Below are 19,311 nucleotides of genomic sequence, written 5' to 3'. Positions count from 1 at the left end.
TAAAATGTATTTTATGACCTCTGAAATGATAATCAAAGGGAGCTATGCGCTGTAACCTTCATCCTGTAAGTAAATTTTGAAATCTGCACTTTACTAGCTTCACAAGATGAAGAGCTGGAACTGCAAACTGCTACTCCTTCGCACAAACTCTTTATCATTCCTTTTTTTCCCTTCTTTCTTCCAAAGTATGCACCATTTCTACACTCCATTCAATGCTGTGTCTCTGACAGATATTTTTTTTAATGTACAGAATCAATCTTTGGCTCTTGCAGTCTTCTCTGATGGGAATAAGTAACCATCTCCCAAAGACTGAAAACTACGGCTTTCAGCCAGAAAAGTCATGAAATATTTGTAATAAAAATCCTGCTATTACATCATTAATTTATTACCACAACACTACAGCTTTGAAGTGAATTTGCAGTAGGATGAAGACACTGGTCATACATCAGCAAAGGAAAGGATATTGCTTAAAATGGAGTCCCAAATCCCTGTTGTCTTTGATCCCATTCATTTTATACCCTTCGTATCTTTTAGTCTGTTCATGCTTTCCATTTTAGAGGTGGATCTATGAGTCAACTAACGTGGACAGATCCCCTGCACTCTCCTCCAAGGTATTTGGTATCTTGAAAACTTAGGAGGAGAATAATTCCCTTGGAATAATCTGTACACAGTAATCAGGTTCAAGTTAGTGTGTTCTCTCCATTTTCTCTGTTATAATCCCCCCGACTCTTGTGTCTTCAACTTGACTAGCCCTCAGACGTCCCTGCAGCTTCAAAGAAAGTCAGCAGGGGGAGCGTTTGTCTGGAAGGACTCAGACTCCGGGCTGCTTTAATGGTTCTATCAAAGTTTTACAACTGAGATAAATTTCAGATAAAAAAAAATGCAACCTCCTGTCAATATCAGTAAGACATTGTGGAATAATACAATCAAAATATTTGCAAGCTGTGTAATCCTTAAGGGAAGCACTGTATGGGTTCAAGAAGGAAAACTGTCTGTTTTATTTCTCATCAGAAATCAGCTATTTGGCACTGACTAAAATTTCAACTGTATTCCTAAGGAGTTTGAGGAATTAAAATGAAAATGCAATATTAACTATCAGTATTTGTTAAACCAGGATGGTTAAGGGCAGCCAGTTTAAAAATGATAATAGCTAACATTTATTGAGAACTTACTATACGACAGGCCCTGTGCTTTACAGTTTACAGATGAGGATCTGAGGCTTGCAACTTGCCCCAGGTTACATAACAGCCAAGCAGACTGTGAATCTTGTGAGACTAACTCCAGCACCCACATACTTAACTACTATGCTCCTTCCATCTGGTCACACCCACTGCATATCTCCCACTCTCTCAATCAGGGGGAAGAGGGTTGAATGGAACCTTCTCATACCTTCTCCTGACTCCTCTCAACAAATCAGTTCATATATGGGTATAACCTCAGCTTATTACATTGCCATCTGTAAAGGTGATTCAGTCTCCAGCTGAATTGCTCATTCTGAACAATTGGGGTAGTTGAAAATATCGGGCCTGATATTGACATAGACTCTTCAAGCTTCTAGGTTACTGCCAATAGCTTTATTTGATGGAAATGGAATGATGCTCAGTTTTCCTCATGATGTCTCATTGCCGATTTCCAAGTCTTTTATTTTGAGTGAACACATGCTCAGCAGCATTTTAAATGCTCACTGCCTACTTTCTTTAACAACCAGGGCAAAGATGGAGTTTCACCAGAGGTTGGGAGACTGGAAAACAGCTCTTGTGCATGAGTATGAGGAAAAGAGTGGAATTAATGCACCTTTAAATTGATAGTGGGAGGCAGTGTGTGGTAGTGGAAACAATTGTACTCCTGGCTCTTAGAACCTCTCTGACCTTGGGTTCCATCATGTTACCTCTCTGGGTACTGTTACTTTGTCTATGATATGAGACAAGCAGCTTGAAGTGGAAAGAGCTTGGGTTTTGGAGTTGGAGTTAGGTTTGAATAGTGGCTTTGCCATTAGCTGTGTGACTGGGCAAATTATTTAACCTGAGCGTCATTTTCTTCAACTTAAAAATAAGTATAATACACACCCTGTGGCAGTGTTTTGAGGATTAAAATCCATACGATAATGCAGGTAAAGTGCCCATATGCAGTGGGAGCTCAGTGAAGGTTGTTGTACCTCTGCTATCAGTAAATGAAAGCAGTTGGAGTAATTTGTCCCTGACATCTCCTCCTGCTATAATATTTGATAATTCTACTTTAAAATGTGGTCTCTTATAATTCCTTAAATTGCTTCAATTTTGAGAAAAGTCAGAATGTACAATGCATGCTCACATTCTGGGCTTTCTGGAGAATTTGCATTCCAAGTGTGGCCATTAAACAGAAATAAAGTATAATGCTGGCATTTGCAGTCAAGGCAATCATGAATCTCAGAGTGCACTATGTCATTATCAGGAATTTCTAAATCTGTTAATAGAGAAGCACATTACGGTGGGGTTTGCTGTTATACAGTTGAGCACATATAACCAATAGAGCTCTCAAGACAAGGAGAAACATGTTTCCTCCTTACTTATATATAATAAATATGCTCAGAAGTATGTACAACATTTTATCAAGAGGCTTAAAGATGTAATTTCTTTTGAAGGACACAAAAGACTGTATCGAAGGAGGGATCACCCATATGGTAGAAAATGTTCAGCCCATAAAGGTAATAATTTATGACTCAAAAGCACAATAAGAATGATACTTGTTATTATAGATCAGTGTTATTCCATAGACCATGTGCCCCATTGCTAGGTTGAGTTGTGACCAGCACTGTCAAAAAAAGAAACAGAATAGAAAATATCAGAGTGTATGGCACACTGTAAGGGTAATGTCTGGTGAAACTTTTGTTATATACATATACATGTACTGAGTTGTGATGGAAAATTTATTTCTTACTGAGGGCCATGGTCAAAAGATTTGAAAGCCATTGCTCTATATGACAGTAGCTAGTGCAGTATAATAAAATCTGTATCTTGAAAAAAGCATTTGATATATTTCAGTGCCACAAAAGAGCCACAGCTTAAATTCTGCTACAAAAAATAAAAATAAAAATCTGTTCAGCTTTTCATTTTCAAGTCATCATCTTTAAGTCATTACTTAATGAAGAAATATGCATAAATACTTCTCAAAACGAATGGCTTTTTAAGAGTCGTATCTGAGTATGCAGAGTAGTATGCAGAACTCCAGTGAGGATACCACAAATTTAGTTTTGAAAATTCACTTACAGAAACCAATAAAATCTCCAGCCTTAATGACTCTTCAGTATTGTCTCAACAAAGAATACCAGCCATGTTAAAAGTCATTCAATTATGAGATCATTCAGAAACCCTAGTCTCTTGAAGTGAACGTTTAAAAAAATAAGAAGGAAACTAGCAAAACAAATGAACTCCCAGATGATATCACAAAACGACACACATTATAAGCACAAAAGGAAGAGTGAGTGAAATAATTTGGAGAATCTGAGCAAGCAGATTGAGGGTGGCAACAAAATTTGACTTAGACAAATGAGGCTTGCCCCACAACATGTTATACTAAAAAGCTACTGAAGATGGTTACCAGTGAGTTCTACTGCAAAACTTCATTTTAAATGTTTTGTGCTCCAAGTGGATAATCTCAAAATGAAGTATGCGGTAAGAACATGGTAGGTAACCTTTGCAGTCCTGATATTCTAAATGAAAATCCCTATATAAATGGACTCCGGCCAGTATTTGGAGTAATGTTCGATTTTACCAAAGCTACAACTTCTTATTTCAGAAAAAAAATTTTTTTTCTGATTATAAAGATGTTACATTTGCTTACAATATTTTATGAGTATGAATTCACCACCATTTTTGTTTAGGTGCATTAACACTTTAAGTGGGTGAGGCCCAGGACATTCACATTTGATATTTTCAATAGCTTCACTGAGATTAAATTTGAATACCATAAAATTCACCAATGTAAGTGTATAATTAATGATTTTAGTAAATTTAGAGTGTGCAACTATCACCACAATCCAGTTCTGGAACATTTCCATTACTCTCAAAAATTTCCTCATGCCCATTTGTAGTTAATCCTGACAGGGCGGGGACTAGGGTAAGGCAAGTGAGGTCTGTGCCCCAAGCACAAAATTTAAGGGGGTACTAAAGTCTCATTGATCAAGATAAATAACATTTTAGTGCAATATATTAACAAATCAAAATTAACGCAAAAAACCCATGATGAACAAAATATCAGAATTTTAAATAGACTGGATCTGACTCCTGTACTTGCTCTACCCTGCCTCACTTGCCTCACCCTAATCCTGGTCCTGATTAGCCCCTCTCCACTCCCTTCAAGCCCCCAGAAACCACGAACGTACTTTCTCTCTCAATGTATTTGCCTATTCTGGACAAATGGAATTATACAATATGGGATATTCAATAAATGCAATTCAATAAATGGAATCATAATATGTGGCCTTTTGTGCCTGGCTTCTTTCATTTGACCTAATGTTTTAAAAGTTCATCCATGTTGTAGCATGTGTCAGTAGTCTGTTCTTTTTAATTGCAGAACAGTATTTCATTGTATGGACATGCCACATTTTGTTTATCTGTTCACTTGTTGGTGGACATTTGGGTTGTTTCTACTTTTTGACTATTATAAATAAAGCTCCTATGAACATTTGTGTATAAGTCTTTGTGTGGATATGTTTTTTTTTCCTCAGGTAAATAACTAAGAGTGGGATTGCTGTGTCATATTTTAAGTGGACGTCTGTTAGAAACTGCCAAACAATTTTCCAATTTGGCTGTAGCATTTTGCATTCACCCTACTAATGGAAGAGAGCTACAGTCGTTCCATGTCCTTGCCACCGCTTGTTGTTGTCTGTCTTTTTGATTATAGCCATTCTAGAGGATATGTAGAAGGATCTCATTGTGATTTTAATTTGTATTTCCCTAGTGACTAATGATGTTGAGCATCTTTTCATGTGATTATTAGTCACTTGCATACCTTCTTTGGGGAAATGTCTATTCAAATATTCTGTCCATTTTTGAAATTAGGTTGTTTGTCTTCTTTTTATTGAGTTGCAAGAGGTCTTTATATATTCTGGATACAAGCCCTTTATCAGACATATGATTTGCTAAGGTTTTCTCCCAGTCTGTAGCTTGTCTTTTCATTTTCTTAATGATGTCTTTTGAAATGCAAAAGTTTTAAATTTTGATGAAGTCCAGTTTATCAATTTTTCAGATGGATTGTGCTTTTTGTGTTCTGAAAATGCTTTGTCCAATCCAAGGTCACATAGACTTCCTCTTATGTTTTCTTTGAGAAATTTTATAATTTTAGTTATAAAACTTGGGAGAGATACTACAAGGAATAATTCTAGGCAGTGTGAGAACAAAATGAAAAAGTGAGGAAACTGAAAGGGGAAGGTAGGAGAGTTTTAAAGACGAGTTCTATCTTCTTTCAAATTGTTTCTAGATCTAATTTCTGGACAAATGAGAAAATGTTTTATCTCAATTAATGAGGAAACCATACCTGTTTGATCTGATCGAGATTTAGTATTAGCTTTATCTAAATAATATCAATATTAGCTGGCAATGTTGCCTTTATCCAGAGTTCAAATGTTTGCTGTAATGTGTACAAATACACAATACCATAGAAATGCATGAAAGACATTCAAACCAACACCCAAAACACACTCACTTCATGGACACAAGCAAATGAAATGGCTCGATGATAATTTGTCACTGGGTGGAATGTTAAATGAAAGAAATCCGGACTTGAGATGGGTGAGTACCAGATGTACATGAATGGATCACGGCCATAAAATGCAAAGAGGCATTGGGTATGACACAGAAACAAACCTTGGAGAAATATCACATCCTTGCTGCATAAAGGCACCCAAGGAAAACCAAAGACTGTTAAATATTCCAAATTCATTTGGAGGATCAGGAGGGCTTTGTGGGTCACGAGGTTCTTCATTGTTATCTTCCAAGTGCCATTCGTAAGGGCTGAATCTGCTGACTAGGAAAAGAACTACACTGACTCCAATGTAAGCGAAGACGATGCACATCCAGATTTCATAAGCCAAGGGATCCAGAAATGAGAATACGCCTGGTTTTGATTTCTGAGGCTTCTTTATCATGATGGAGATGCCCAGGCTCATAAACGGCTTTGAGAAATCTATGACTTCTTCACGGACCAGCGTTATAGTGAGTGGAGCAACAGCTATATCAGCCCTCTGGAAAAAAATTTTTTTTGTCTTTTAGAAACAGTATTTCCATTGGTCATTTGCCACTTAATATACCTCATTGGTGGAAATATAAAGTCTTAAATCACTACAAGCAATTGATTTGTCAACGCTTTGGTTAGAAAAGTAATAGCATTCAATGGGTTCTAAAATGTTTTAACTTGATGGTGAGTTAAGAAAAGAACACTGGCTGACCTTTTGTTCTCTGAGAAATATTGGCTTGGAGCAACTGACTCAATTTTTTTTCCTAAATTTTTTTTGCTACTTGGCAATTCAACTTGTACTCCCTTGTGACATATCACTGTTTAACTCTTGTTTTCTTATTTTAATTTTCATGCTTTTATGTCTTATCTCCCTCACTTGACTGGAAATTCTTGTGGGGTAAGCATAATAGTCTATACTTCCTACATGTGCCTCCCTCCTCACCATGAGGTGCAACAAAGGACTACAGTACTCAGTTTAATATTTGAGTGTTCACTATTACTCTTGAATTGTTTTTTGTCTATTAAAACATAGGTTCTTTGCAGGGAGTGACTCAATCTTTTATTTTTGGTATCTATCACTGCAGCAGATCCTAAACTAAGGAAATTGTAGATGCCTAGAAAATAAGTTGTTGATTATTGAATATGATATATGCAAACATGAAAGAATTCTGCATGGGCAATAACAAGAGTAAAGTAGTTACTAGAATACATATTAATTGATATAGTAAGCCATCACATTGAGCGATAAATATCAGTGTAGCACTCACACGTATTGGATCAACAAAATAAACGTGTCAGTAGTGCAACTGCAGAATTAGCTCGGGCAAAGGCAGGCGATGATTTTATATTAATCCCATGAAAATAGGCACTAGGAATTTCTGCACTTATTTCTTTTGTATTTCACAATTGTTCCTTTGTGACAGCAGTAGGTTTTAGTCTGGAGGCAGGCCTTAAAATGCATACCTAGAAAAATGCTTCTGACTAAGGAAAGGCTTTTGGATGGTATATCAGATATAAAGTGAAAACACAAATTTTGATGATAATTTATTTTCTCTGTTAAATAGAGTTATGTCTCAATATCCCTACCAGTGGGGAGGGGTAGGGGAAGAGATAGAGTATGTTCTTAAAGAAATGATGTTTTACTACTTTGAATTACATATGGTGACTCAAAATAGTTAAGAAACACTTTTAAATTAATTTAAGGGGAAATACAGATAACAAATAGCCAGCTAACATTTATTCAGCGTTTACTCTTTGTGAGGCTCTGTGCTAAGCACCATATATATATATATATATATATATATATAATATATCTCATTTAATTCTCACACTAACCTGGAGGTTGGTACACAATCACTCCCAAGTTAAAGAAGGAGAAACTGAGGCACTGAGAGGCTGGGATTAGAACCCTGGTCTTCAGATTCCAGAACTCACCCTCCTAACTACCATAATGTTCTAACTCCACAGATACTTGCAGGTTTCTTCTATATACTACTTCTATGTACAATAATCAGCCTCAGCCAACACCTCTCAGGTTCGTTTAGTGCATATTTAAGCGCCTATTCTGTGCCAAGCACTACTTTTGGTGCTAGGGGTGAAGCAGGGAGCAAGACAGACAAAACTGACAAAAATCTTTACTCTCATGGAGGACATCCTATATCCTAGTGGAAGGTGCAGAAAGTATGCATTTAATGAAGCCAACAGCCTGCTGACTAAATCTACCTTGATGGCTCACTACTATCTCAAACTCACCATTTCTAAAATTAAATCCACCGTCTATCACTGTAAAGTTGATTCTCCTCTAAGTCTGTGAGTGAGGCTTATTTCAAACTTTCCCCAGTCCCTAATCCTTACCAGTCCTACTGTCTCTGCAGATGATCTTGCCTCATTCTTTATGGAGAAGATGGAAGCCATCTGATATGAGCTCTAGCACCTCAGTGTCCCCCTTCTCCTTCTCAACATATTGCTGTATCTTCATCCATCCCTTTTGCGATTCCCATATCATAGAAAATGAATGCTTTCCTTTTTTAAATGATTTTATTTTTATTTATTTATTTATTTATTATTATTAGTCTTTTTGCTGAGGAAGAGTGGCCCTGAGCTAATATCTGTGCCAATCTTCCTCTATTTTGTATGTGGGTCACTGCCACAGCATGGCCACTGACAAGTGGTGTAGGTCTGCACCTGGGATCTAAACCTGTAAACCAGGGCTGCTGAAGTGGAGTGCACCAAACTTAACCACTATGCAACTGGGCTGGCACCTGAACTCTTTCTTTTTAAGATTTAATCTACTTATTCCTTGTATCCAATATTCTTCTGTCTCGTCTCAAAACTCAGCTCCATTTATTCTCTTTTACTAATTTTTCCTTCTCAGTCCATTCCAGTGGTTCTCAACTTGTGATTCCCTTGACTAGCAGCATCAGAGTCACTTGGGAACTTGTTAGAAATGCCAAATCTCAGGCTCCACCACAGATGTATGGAATAAGAAACTCTGTGGGGGGGCCGGTGCCTCAGGTGGCCCTCCAGGTGATTCTAATGCTTGCTGTAATTTGAAAACCATTGATTGATAGTATTCACTTAAAATCATACTCAGGTAATTCTGTTTATTGACAAACAAAAATGAAACAAAAACCACTCCTCCCACCTTTTATTGATCCTGCTACCCTCTTAACCATATGACATCTCTCCCTGTCACCATCAGTCTTCTTGTAAAAATACAACTTTACTATCTGTTGATTTTAACACCACTTTGTCCTTATACACCTGTGATCTAACTTTCGTCCCCTCCAATTTACTGAAATTGCTTCCTGAACTATATACTTGGTTATCAAATTCAAAGAACTTCCCGCAGACATCCACTGCTCATGTGACACCAGTGGTCTTTTGCACTAGTATACCCTTTCTTTGGCTCTTGGATACTGAAGACTGGTTTCTCCTCCTACCTCTCTGAATGTTCCTTCTCTGGCTCTTCTTCCTAGTTCTGCTCTCTCAATCGAGGTGCACCTTTGCACTTCCAGAGTCTATTTACAGGGCCTGGCTTAGGAGATAATCAATGAAGCCTTGTGGAATAAGCAAGACTCCTTTAAGGGTTCTGTTCTTCACGTTTCCCCCCGGGTATTACTACCTATCGCTTCACCTCTCCCTTCATTGCAGCTAACTCCTGAATCGCCAGTTCCACATTTCTAACTAGAGGGGAGCCAAAGACAAATTTTATCTATTTTACCCTTTTGCCTGGGACCAAACCTGGTCATAGAAACAAAAGCTACTGAAGAGAATAGAATTGGCCAGAAAGCTAGTGGGTTTTTGTGGCAGAAAGAGTCTGAGCCAGCTAGAAAGTGCCTTGTCATGCCAAGAGAATTCACAGATAAGGCCACCTTCTATCCTTGCCAACATATTTCTGTCTCCTACTTAGAACATTCCAATACCCTACTAGTATCATTTCCCGTTTGATGTTATTTGAATTTAACTACTTAATTTAACTCATTTTTGATCTTTTAAGTCTAAATAATTGATAGTTTGAAGAGAAATCGCCATTTCTTTGTTTTGGAAGGAAGAAATAAGAGGCATTTGTGAGAGAAAATCACTTTGGACTGAATTTAAGGGAATTGAGCTCTTTTTCAAGCAGGTAAAGAAAGGAGTTTGAGAATCTTGACACCCTTTAGGAGAAAAGAAGTAGCTCGGTAACTGAAACACCCACCAGATGATAAGCACAGCTAAATACTAATAAGAGGTGGCTAGATAGACAAAGAGAGACTTCTTGTCTGGTTCCCAGGAACACGGAGCAAAAGAAGAGATTCCCAAAGGAAGCCATTCTTAGTTTGAAGTACTTTTGAAGTCACACAAGACAACAGGAAGAACCTGCTCGCCTCAGGTACTTGCCTTTTTTCCTCAGCTTGGCTTTTCTACCTTTTTTGAATTGTTTCTTTCTAAGGAGCTTTTTCAAAGAAGATGGAGCTTGATTTTTGGAGGGTGCTCATTCAATGTAGAACAGCGTTAAAGCTGTGCTCAATTAAGACTCATTGATGTGGACCTGGCTCCAAAATGAGAATTCCCCGTGCTGAACTTTAAAAAAAAACTTATTATAGATGGAAAAAGACAAAGGACTAGCAAAAGCAGGTGGAAGAAGGCTCAATCAAGAGAAAGGCAGGGAGCTACTGATCAAGCCTCAAGGACAGCCAGCTGGGTAGGAGACTTAGCACCCTCCCCCGCCTCCCATCTCTTGTATGCTTGGTGAGACCAAAGCAGCAGAACTGTCATATCAGCTCGTAGCCAGCCTTGGAGAAGCCCTTGCTCTCTGCCATCACTATCCCCTCCTCCATATGAAAAGGATTTTGTGATGGTTGGTTATTTCAGAGCTCAAGACCTGCTTGGCATACTGTCTGTAGAGCAATCAACATGATTATTAAAGGAAATGGGGAGGAGCAGGTAACTAGTGTCAGAAAATACCCATTTAGCTCTCCTGCGACTGCCATAGCATGCAGATGAGGGGGAAGATCATTTTCAAGGCAAGTTAAAGATTTGGGAGGCCAACATTGAGGAAAAAGTGAAAAAGGCAACTCCCCAAATGGCATCCTTTTCCTGGTCTCTGCTGCTTATGATAGCCAGCTATGGCTGGGTTAGAGTGTTAAGAATTACTGATGGAGGGGCCGGCCTGGTGGAGCAGCGGTTGAGTTTGCGCGTTCCGCTTCTCAGCGGCCTGTGGTTTGCCGGTTCAGATCCAGGGTGCGGACATGGCGCCGCTTGGCAAAAGCCATGCTGTGGTAGGCATCCCATGTATAAAATAGAGGAAGATGGGCATGGATGTTATTTCAGGGCCAGTCTTCCTCAGCAAAAAAGAGGAGGATTGGCAGTAGTTAGCTCAGGGGTCATCTTCCTCAAAAAAAAAAAAAAAAGAATTATTGATGGAGCTAGAGAGTAGGTGAAATTCTGACTCAGTAGTGAAGTGCCTCACTTGAGGTGTCCTGAACCAGTCCAGCAGTCTTTTGTCCTCAAGCCTCTGCCTGTGCTTCTAGAAACAGCAGTAGGTAGGCCATTTTCAGCAACTTAGGTAGGTAAGTCGGTGGTATGAGGGTGCTCCAGGTGACAGACAAAACCCAGTGAATGGAAAGAGCTCAGGGTAAGAGTTTGGTAGTGCTTTTGCTTGTATTTTAACTACTTACTGGATTTTAATCAAGCAGCTTAAGAGTGGCTCTGTGGGCTCAGTAAACACACCAAATTAGGTTTGATTTTTCCACTCAGCGGTGGTGAACCCAGAGCAGCTGCATTATTGGAGGGGATTTAGCTCGAAGGGATTTATAATTCCTTTCAGAGGTGAGTTCCCAAAGTTGTAGATTTCATAAAACTTAAAACCCAACAAATTCATACATATAGGGATGATGCAGTTAAGAGTCTGACAGGTTTAAGACAGAAACGACACTTAGTTTAAATGTCACTTAAAAAATTTTTTTGAGGGGCCAGCCCTGTTGCCGAGTGGTTAAATTCACGCGCTCCACTTTGGCGGCCCAGGGTTTCGCTGGTTCTGATCCTGGGCACGGACATGGCACCGCTCATCAGGCCATGCTGAGGTGGCGGCCCACATGCCACAACTAGAAGGACCTACAACTAAAATACACACCTATGTACTGGGGGAGTTTGGGGAGAAAAAAAAGAAGATTGGCAACAGTTGTTAGCTCAGGTGCCAATCTTTAAAAAAAAGTTTTTTTTGAGCGGAAAGGCTTATGTTATATCTTAAAGTATTTTTATCTGATTACCTGATACGAAACTTTTAACCCACCTGGAGACTATGCATGAGCAGGAGCTTGTCAGCCACAATTTTAAAGCACTTTCCGAAAGTAAGGAGGAGGACAGGAGAGAGGGGGTAGGCAATGTATTGGTGTGTGATGCATAAAATATTATATGTTATCCAAGAGAAGAGCCAGACATGACATGACCTCTTATTCCTTTATCAACCGTAAGGTTCTAGTAGCCTTCAGCAGACATTTCCTTTGGAAAGTTTAAATGTATTGGCGAAAAGAGTGGGACAGAATCAAGCTAGACAATAGGGTTGTAACTGCTGCATGTTGGGGGACAGGACTTAAACTGCTTTCTTGGCTGTACTCTATGGGATATTTACCATCTGCAATTGTTACGATCTGGAGAGAGGAATGAGATCTATTTAAATCTGTGCAACAACAAGCAGTGTCACAACGGGATCTCCTCATTTCTTTATTCAGAACAGATGTCGCAGTCTGGATCTATTGGTTAGGGCTCCTTGTCCTTGGGGAGCTGAGAGAGTTAATGACAAAGTGGAGACAAAGGAGTGTCCCTGCAGCTGGGGGAAGGCCTTGTGAGACTAAATTTGGTTGGAAATATTTCCCCATTCTCTTTGCTCAGAATGGCAGACTTCCATGCGTCATTAATGCTCCTTCCTGGAGTTCATATGCATCATTTGAAAGAGAGGGGCACTTTTATCAACCCATCAGCTCTTCTGCCAAAGCCCAGTGTAATCTCCTAAAGAATAGAAGAGAATATCTGGCATCTGTTACTGCACCCTTGCTTCTCTGCCTTTTAGTTGGAGGGACAGATTGACTTTCTGTCTTTCTTAATGGAAAATGAATCTATCTTAGGATAGTGACAACCTAAGAGATAATTTCCTCTAGGTAGAGAAATGTCAGTGCGACTATCATCTATAAAATTGCCATTTGTCCTGGAAGTGTGAAGGAGTCTGAGTATGCCCAGGAGATGTGACCTAAAATCAACCGTCCCCAACCCCATCTCCATCCCCAAGCTCTCTGCTCTCTTCTAAGCCGGTTGTACCGATCTGGGCAATAGTTTGTCTGGCCTTTGGCAACTCCCCCCCTCTCCTGTCTTTATCCAGTTCTAAGTGTTGGGAACATAAGGAACATGGCAGCTGCCAGATGGGAGGTGTCCTTTTGTCAATTAGCACCTCAATTTCCTTGTAGCTCTTTCCCTGACTCTCTTTTTCTGTTAGATCATATCTCCTCTCAAGGGGCAGAAACCTCCAGCTGTCTATATTGGGTTTTCAAATATTTCAAGTGATAACTAGAGATGTGTATTACTTATACTGGAGGCCACAGATAAGCAGGATGGATATCTTGGATGGAAAAGCTTATAATCCAACTAGATTATAAGCCTTTTGAAGGCAGGTGGGGATGCCATATCTGATACAACACCGATCTTCTCATAATCAGACAAGTTTAGTAAACTGAGCCAGTGTGACCCGAGGGACAGAGCACTGGACTAGAAGTCATGAAACCTGACTTATAGTCTAAACTCTGGCAAACTGCATGATTTTGTGAGCTTGTCACAATCCCTGCTACCATTCCTGTCATTTGTATCCTACAGCAGGCTTTGGTTTCCTGGATTAACCAATGGGCAATTCTTGTGTCCAGTCCGGACTGGTCCCCATATTTACCTGTAAAACGAAAAAGTAGGCTGAAGGATGTCCAAGAGCCCTGATAGCAACAAAATGTTTTAAAATGTCCTCTTAAAACGCATGCTATTTGGGAGTCGTAAAAACTTGTCAAGTCATTTGAGCTGGGGACAATTACCAAGTGGTGATCTTATAGATATCCAGCTCAAAATCAAAACTGCTAAAAGCAGGTGGACAGTTTCAAGTCCATAATGTTCTGAAGAGCTTACATAATGTGGCACATTGTGTCCTACTGATGTTTGTTTCAAAAATAGCCTCCTTAGCGATACACGGTGCCCCAAACATCAACCTTGATTTGATTTTCTTTAGAGGAAAAAACAACTCATTTAGGAATCATCTGAAAAGGGGCTGATTGGCTTCTTTCTTCTTTGACAAATTTAATTCATTTTGACTCGTTCTTGAGACTTTATGGCAGATACCGAAATCTCCTTTGCAAAGCTTTTTTCATCTCTGCCTTTCTTCATTTTTTTCCTATTCTGATCTGTTTCACATACTAAAAACATAAAAGAAAATACCCTAAAGATAAGCAGCACCTGTCTGTGTAGTTTTCATGTTAATTGCAAGACATAGTTTCATGTTCTCTGTCCTTTTGCTTATTAAGCATTTAGGGAAATCACTGGGGGTTTTCTGCCCTTGTTTTTCTTAAGCAACTTGCAAACCACAAGAGGCTAGGCCTGTCAGAAATGAATGCCTGTGTTTTTACTTTCCTCCATTTCTATCAATGATAGAGAAGTTGAAAACTTCCCAATAATGAAAGATTAAAACTTCTAAGTAAAGATGAAGACACATTTAGCTTATGAGATCATCTGCCCTAACAGAGAGCTGTCACTCCAAGTATAAGAATGTCCATTTTTCATAGCCACACGTTTTAGAGGAGGGTGGGATTTCGCAGTCCACTCAAATGGGTTGGTTTGCTCTCAGCTTCCTGGAATCAACTTGTGTTATAACCCCAGGAAGCATCAGAAACTTGTTCTGGGTCAGAGGAGGGAGGGAGGACACTTCTGTAAGAGCCTTCCCTGGGTATTGCTTTTGTCTTTAGTAGAAAGAACTGGAGGGAAGAGATGGGAAGTCTCCTCCTGGAGAATTTTTACCTATTCAGCAGTAGAGAGATGGCTTCTAAATTGCTAAACAAATAAGAGACTCTGTAGTTCTCAAGTTCCCTCGTTCACGCATACACAAATTGAAAAGAGGAAGAGAATGTGGAAATTGAGTGCTGTACAGAGGACATGCCAGAGAAGAAACCAAAACCCAGTGAGAAAGCGAGTCTTTGTCTGAACAGTGTTAGGAAACCTGCCTTGCTCCACATCACTGTGTCTAATATCCTGCTCAATGCCAGGAGGGCACTGAGCTATTTACAGTGTGACAGGTTTTCTTTTGAGACACTAGAGAGCTCTGGCTATTGCGTGACAACAGGCTGGCAGAGCTCATGTCAGTTACTCTGGCCGACTAGAAACTGATACCCTAAATTCCTTGCCATGCCTCTGTGATCAAGCACTCTTCTCCCCAATATGGTTAAGGCAACAAGGGCCTTTGCAATAAATTTAAACTATCTTTTCAGATGGGATGGGTCTGAAACAACACTTTGGCTGTTGAGCATTATAGGGCAATGGTTAAAGAACACGGACTTCATAGTCAGAGACCTGGATTCAAATCATTGTGTCACTACAAGCTGTTTGGTCTTGCCATGAGACTTCATTTCTCTAGGCTTTAATTTTCTCACCTATAGAATGATATTAATAATGGCATCTCCCGTGGAGGTATGTTATAAGGATTATGTTACATAATGCCTGTAAAACACTTAGCACAGTGTCTGCCAACTCGGAAATATGCAGCAAATAGCAGCTTATAATAATAATAAAAATATTATAAGATTACCTCCTACCATGAACTCAATTTAATGAATATTAAATTCTGGGCTGGGCATTACTGTGTACCAGGCATTCATTCATTAGAACAAAAAGTGAGTATCTACTATATACCAGGTAATGTGCTAAGAACAGGGGAGAGCTGTGAACGAGTGAGGACCTCTTGGAGCCTGAGTGTTGGGGAGATGAGGGACAGGAAACAGAAGACGACTTGATCACTAGCTCATAAAGTGAGAGGTTAGAGTTGTGTCAAGATGGTTCAGAGCTTCTTAGGGTCCTCAGAAAGCACAACAGATGCTCTGACTCTTGCTTAGCCCCCTCTCTCTGATGTTAGAAATTCTTCTCTTTCTTATAACTGGGTTCACTTGAATCTCATCTGCAACTCAGCCCTGCCCCAGTTCCCAGGACCAACCTTGACCCAAGACAGGAGATAATTGGCTCCAGCCCCATAGCTGGGGGCTGAGGTTCAAATTGCCTTGCTGCTTCTCTGACTGGAGGATGGTGCCCTAGTTTTGATACTTGAGGTCCAGTCTCATTTTAAGCCTTAATTCCCTTTCCGTGGCCTTATTTTTAGAAATGAGCTTCTGCCTTTGTGCTTGTTCCTGAGGACCTGTTCTGCAAACTTATTTAGCAACCCCAGTACTATCTTACGATTGGAGAGCTATACCTTAATCTTGCTGACTCCCATCTCAAGCACTAAAATCCTTATCCTGAACCTCAGTCCAACAGATAACTTGGATGTTTGCTTTTTGCCAGCTTCTTCTCAGTATATCCACCTCCTAGATTCCTCTATCTTCCCCTAACCTGTTGCCTAGACAGGGACTGGTCATTGCAAGTAATCCTTGTCTGTTAGAACTAAACCTTTGCCGCCACTACTTGCACTTGGGTTGATTCTCTAGTGACTAACCACCCAATGGGCAGTTCTTACGCACAGTTCTGCTTGTCTTCATATGCCTCACTGGGTGGCCCAAGATCTGATATTCCTAATCAGAGGCTAAAACCTTTTAGAGTTAAGCCGCTGAGGAGCTCTGAAGATACTGCTGTACCTCCTTTTAAAAGGCCTGATTATCAGTATAATTCCTTTGTACTTGGCCCATGGGCAAGCCATCGACAGAGTCATTCTGTTCATTCATTCATTCAGCAAGTATTTATTGAACTTCTATTATGTGTCAGGCTCTGGGATACTGAAATGAATCAGATATGGCTTCTATCCTCAAGGAGTTTATAGCCTAGTTGGGGCAGCTGACCTTGTAAATAGATAATTATAATACAGTTTCAAAAGTACTATAAGAAAGCAAAAAGTACCATAAGGAAGCAAAAAGCGGGGGCACCTAACCAGACTGCAGGTGGATAAATGGGATTAAGGAAGGCTTTCTGAAAGAGATGATAGCTCTGAGTTCTGGAGGACTGGTAACTGGTGTTAGCTGGTTGAAGAGAGGCAAAGGCACTTCCAGGCATGCCTTAAGTGAGAGCTAGGCACCTTCAGGTAACAGCACACACCTTGCTATAGCTGGGACATTGAGGGTGAAGGGGAAAGAGAACAAGATGAAGCTAGAGAGATAGGCAGATGCCAGATTATGAAGTGCCTTATTTGCCATGCTAAGGAATTTGAATTTTATCCTGATTTTTAAAGTAGGAAATTAGAATAATTTGGAGATCTGATTTGCCAGAGTAAGAGCAGAGGCAGGGGAACCAGTTAAATGACTGACAGATGATAAGATCCATAACTATGATGATGATGGTGGGAATGAAGAGTGTGTCTGGATTTGAGACATAAGAGTAGAATTGATAGGACATGGTGACTGACGAGATATGAGGGGAGCAATTAGGAAAGATAACTGGGTTGCTTAGGCAATGAGGTGGGCGGTGATTCTGCTACCTGAGAGAGTGAACACAGAAGGAACAGATTTTCAATAGAGGGCAGGCTGTACTTAATATTGCCAAATACAGTTCCCTGATTCTACTTTTCTTTTAGGAGAATAATTCTGTTGCTCAGAGAATGCTATTGACAAGTTACCTTTACAGAATTCAACTGTAGAAGAAAGCGTTTTTCTTATAGACCATAGGAAAACTATACAATTGGATGAGTATTGCACTTGGAAATTAAATCCTCTGAATTCTTTGTTAATTGAAAGGCATAGAAATAGATGAAAATAGAGTTGAAAAAAATCTTACCCCATAGACAAGTTCCCCAACCATGCCGTTCCATATTTTAGTCTCTGGATCCCTTGCACCATATTTCCCGTCGCCGACAATGGACAATTTGTATTTGATCCTTACGTGTTTGGCTATTTCATAGGCTAAGTCTACACAATAGCCTTCATATCGCTCATTTCCTTCCAGTTGCTCATGGTTCTTCTTATACATTACGTATGGTGATTCCTTTGGGACCAGAAGGAAGAGCAAATGATTACTCCTATACATCTTTCTAAGTGATGATAAACATAGTAATGAAATTCCCCCCCCCGCCCCCGCCCACCCTGTGGCTATTGAGGTTTGGTGTGTGAAAAGAGCCTTTAAAAATTTTTGCGTGATAAGCAGAAGAGCCTCAATCAACTATTCATTGGCCTACACATTCTTTGGAGTCCTTAACTGATGATTTAAAGAAATAGAGAAGGATTTAAATTCTTTCTGAGAGTTTGAAAGAAGGACAAGTTTTTATCTGTAAAGTCTTTGATTTAGTCAAATTGGGCAGAGGTAGTTCTCTTAGTTACATGAAGGTGAACTGCCTTTGATTTCTCCAGATTTACTATGTAGGAACCACAGCCAGCCCAGGGAAGCCCAAGGAAGCACTGTGGTCTTTGTGAGGTTAGGGGCTATGGCTTATTCATCATTATATCAGGGCCTAGTACAGTACTTAGGATGAAGTGAGCATTTGCTATGTATATTTAAATGAAAGGTAAACTTCAGCTGAATCTTCATTCAATTAATCAGTTTCAAACCTAGTGGAATACTCATTTTTAATCTGGGTTTGTACTTCATTCAGTAAAAACATACCAGCTTTTAGAAAAACATTTTAAAAGAAAATGAGAATACTACCCCAAATTTCAACAGGGCTTTGAATTTTTCAGAAAAGCTTTACATGGTGAATATTGCCTTGAAATGGTCTATGACATAGGCAGGAGATTATTATTATACCCATTCCATAAATTAAAAAAAAACACAACCTGAGGCTCAGAGAAGTTGTGTCTTTCACAGTTAAACACAGGTTAGTAGTAGACCTCATATTAGAACCCTAATCTACTCTCTCCTCCACACAACAGTGTTTCCCCCACAATGGAGAATTGGATTTCAAAGTATCAGTCCCATAGTTGGGGGGAGGGAGTAAAGAGAATGACATCTGAAACTCTTCTGAATTCCTATTTTTTCTCTTTTTTTTAGATGATATTCTGTTCATCATCATGCAAGATACTCTGAGAGATTCCAAAGCTGACCTGTTGGAAGTTTTCACTGCTTGAATTTGAGGTCTTTCCTACTGGCTGAATAATGCTTTTCAGAAGACAGAAGCCTTGCTGTACAGAAAGCCCACCTACCTTCTCTCCATACTTACCAGAATGGTAGTCACTACTATGGTCCGGTTCTCTGAGGATGCACTGTCATTGCTGATTTGCTGATCTGAGAAAGGCACAAACCTTTCATACTCATTCCAGTAGCCAGCCTAGAAAGAGGAGACATTTGACCTGGTTGCCTATTTTTCACTCAAGAAGTGCTGCATAAGATTCAAGCGTTATTGTGGAATGAAACTTTTTTTAGTCGCTTGAGTTTTACAAGGATTGACCTCCTCTCTCCCTCTGTCTTGCC

The 19,311-nt window shown here is 39.7% G+C and overlaps 1 protein-coding gene across 9 annotated transcripts in view; it reads right to left on the bottom strand.

Annotated features, from left to right (window-relative positions):
- Nucleotides 1-19,311, bottom strand: part of GRIA3 (glutamate ionotropic receptor AMPA type subunit 3) — a 271,951-nt gene that overhangs the window by 61,146 nt on the left and 191,494 nt on the right. For 8 of the 9 annotated variants that reach the window (XR_011536230.1, XR_011536229.1, XM_070606087.1 and 5 more), the window contains exons 9-11: nt 19,061-19,168; nt 17,686-17,892; nt 5,844-6,220 (exon numbers count right to left, since the gene is read on the bottom strand). Coding sequence is in view for 7 of the 9 variants with exons in the window: in XM_070606087.1 (XP_070462188.1) it covers nt 5,844-6,220; nt 17,686-17,892; nt 19,061-19,168 (692 nt within the window). In the remaining 2 variants the exon portion in view is untranslated. The remainder of the gene's footprint in view (nt 1-5,843; nt 6,221-17,685; nt 17,893-19,060; nt 19,169-19,311) is intronic. The other variant, XM_070606092.1, reaches the window with a different exon arrangement.

Source organism: Equus przewalskii, chromosome X (assembly GCF_037783145.1).
Source record: "Equus przewalskii isolate Varuska chromosome X, EquPr2, whole genome shotgun sequence".
NCBI classification, from domain to species: domain Eukaryota; kingdom Metazoa; phylum Chordata; class Mammalia; order Perissodactyla; family Equidae; genus Equus; species Equus przewalskii.
The sequence above is the reverse complement of the archived record's forward strand: the minus strand, read 5'-3'. Positions and strand labels throughout refer to the sequence as shown.